Below are 2,334 nucleotides of genomic sequence, written 5' to 3'. Positions count from 1 at the left end.
TTATTTTTATTATTAAATTGTTCTTACCTCACCCTACCAAGGATAAGCCTCCTTATCCTTGCTCCCCAATCCTCTCCCCTGTCCCCTGGGGGTGGGGGGCAGTGGGTGAACGGCTGTGTTGGCTGCAGCCAAGGGCCAGCCCAGCGAAACCATCACACAAGGTTTGAATGCACGTCAAGTGTAAGACAGAGAAATAATCCTGTGTTCAGTTCCCTGTGTGTTCCACCAGCTGTCCCATGGCAGGGGCTCCTGCTTTACTCTTAAAACTTAGTCCAAACACCTTTATCTTTTCTGGATAACCATTTCTCAGCTGGCTTCTGGGACAGCCTCTCCCTGCATTTGTCACCTGTTTTTAAAATCACTTCAGAAGCTCCTCAGAAACACATCTGTGAGAATTAAACATTACACACCCTACAAGACCAGCGTCCACTGAGCTTTTCAACACAGTTTAGGAACAAGCTTATCCAGCACTTCTGACAGAAGGAGAGTGACTGCAAACATCTCTGACGGTTACCAGCCTCAACACAGGATAAAACCCTTGCTATTCAGGTTAGTGTGTCAGGAGAATGAAAATCTCTGAACATCAGTCAGGGTTCCTACCCTTTCCATTTCAGCCCAATCCTCAAAAGATTTGCTATGTCGCCACGAATGTAAGGCTGACGTGGATCCTCTCACCTGATTCTGTAACCACTGGTTCTCTCAGGAGGACACGGCCTCCTGGCTTAAGTATCCGAGCTATTTCTGCCAGTACCTCCGCGCTGTGCTGCACTGTACTGCCTGGAACCATGCCCGAGAGAACTACATCGAAACTGGACTCCCTGTGAGCCGCTGAAAAGAAAGAAAAAGGAAAATTATAGAACTTTATGTGTAGACACAGAGCTTTGCTTTTTCTACATGTTGTCCTGGTTTTTAGCTGGGCAAGAGCTGGGTTTCTTTTCAGTAGCTAAAATAGTGCTGCGTTTTGCTTTCAGCCTGGGATTTGTGAGGAGAGAAACGCTGAGAACATCCCCATGTTGCATTTGTGTCCCTGGCACTGAAGGACTTTGTGGTTGTCCGTCTGCAAGCGCCAGATCTAATAAATTAAATTAATAAACTAAATTGACATCTGGCTCTGCCAAGGGGCTGTTCCATCTCCTGTCCCCCATGGGCAGGAGATCCATGAGGGGCTCTTCCTCTCTTGCTCTCTCTGGTTTTCGCTCGGGCTCTGGCTCTCCCGGGATTGTGGTTTCGGGTCGGGACTGTGGCTCCTCCGGGATTGTGATCTGGGAACGGGCCGGGCTTGGTCGGTGGGTGGTGAGCAATGGCACTGGGGGTCACTCATTTGTGTATTTTATTACTGTTATTATTATCACTACTATTTTAATATTAGTATTATTTTAAGTTTTATTTTATTTCAACTATTAAATTGTTCCTATCTCACCCTACGAGTCTCCTTACCCTTGCCCCCCAGTCCTCTCCCCTGTCCCCTGGGGGTGGGGGGCAGTGGGTGAACGGCTGTGTTGGCTGCTGGCCAAGCACCAGCCCAGTGAAAACTCTCTCACACATCAGTTCCACCTCCCTCCTCATCTCCCACGCTTGCCTACAGCAGCAATAACTGATTAAAGACACCAATCATAGGAAGCACGACCAAGGTGTATCACTTTCTTTGCTCTGCTCCCAGTGGTAATTTAGCAGCAGGTGGTATTGTTGTTCTGAATGCTGACTTACAAACCAGGGACGATGCCAGCTCACACAACAGAAGCACCCTCTCCCTCTAAAAGAAACAGTGAAAAATTAAGCTTATTCTTACATTGGGAGAGCTGGTTAATGTTTTCCACAGCGACACGATTATCAGCTCCCACCAGTGCCTGAATTTTATCCAGCAAATCCTTCAGGGCTTCAACCGGAGAGGAGCTGTCCCAGATGATGGCCACGCGCTGGCCTGGCTCAACTCCGTACTCCCCCATTTCCGCAGCAGCAGCACCAAACCTGACAGCGGCAGAGAGAGGAACAGGTCACGGGGAGACAGAGAGGAAGGGCAAGTGCCAAGCAGCAGCATGAACCTCTGTGGATTGAGATTTAATCACAGAGCATCAACTTGTTTTAATAAATGGGGATTATTTTCTGGGGACAGGCAGCAGAGAGTTCCCACAAGCTGAGCGTTAACATGACATTAAGAAATTGCTACACTTAAGGGTGTCATTCAGTTTCTCTCCAGTTCAGAGACTAATTTTGCAGGGAGACTGCAAATCATGTTTAAAAAAAAACCAAAACAAAACAACCAACCAACCTAAGAAATCCTTACCTGCTTTCCTTAAAGATCTGAGGAGAGACATAGAGAGGATTTCTAGATTT

General features: G+C 47.4%; 1 protein-coding gene across 1 annotated transcript; it reads right to left on the bottom strand.

Moving 5' to 3' along the window:
- Positions 1 to 675: 675 nt before the first annotated feature.
- LOC114819081 (anamorsin-like) lies at positions 676 to 1,946 on the bottom strand (the record flags this gene model as incomplete). The annotated part of the gene is made up of 2 exons (XM_029087550.1): positions 1,790 to 1,946; positions 676 to 828 (listed from the first exon to the last, which is right to left on the bottom strand). Coding segments are annotated over exons 1-2 (310 nt in total), but the record flags the coding sequence as incomplete, so codon positions are not given.
- Between the last annotated feature and the right edge of the window lie 388 nt (positions 1,947 to 2,334).

The sequence above is a fragment of the Antrostomus carolinensis genome, unplaced genomic scaffold (genome assembly GCF_000700745.2).
Source record: "Antrostomus carolinensis isolate BGI_N321 unplaced genomic scaffold, ASM70074v2 scaffold20771, whole genome shotgun sequence".
Classification (NCBI taxonomy): Eukaryota; Metazoa; Chordata; class Aves; order Caprimulgiformes; family Caprimulgidae; genus Antrostomus; species Antrostomus carolinensis.
This window is presented reverse-complemented; position numbering and strand designations above follow the sequence as displayed.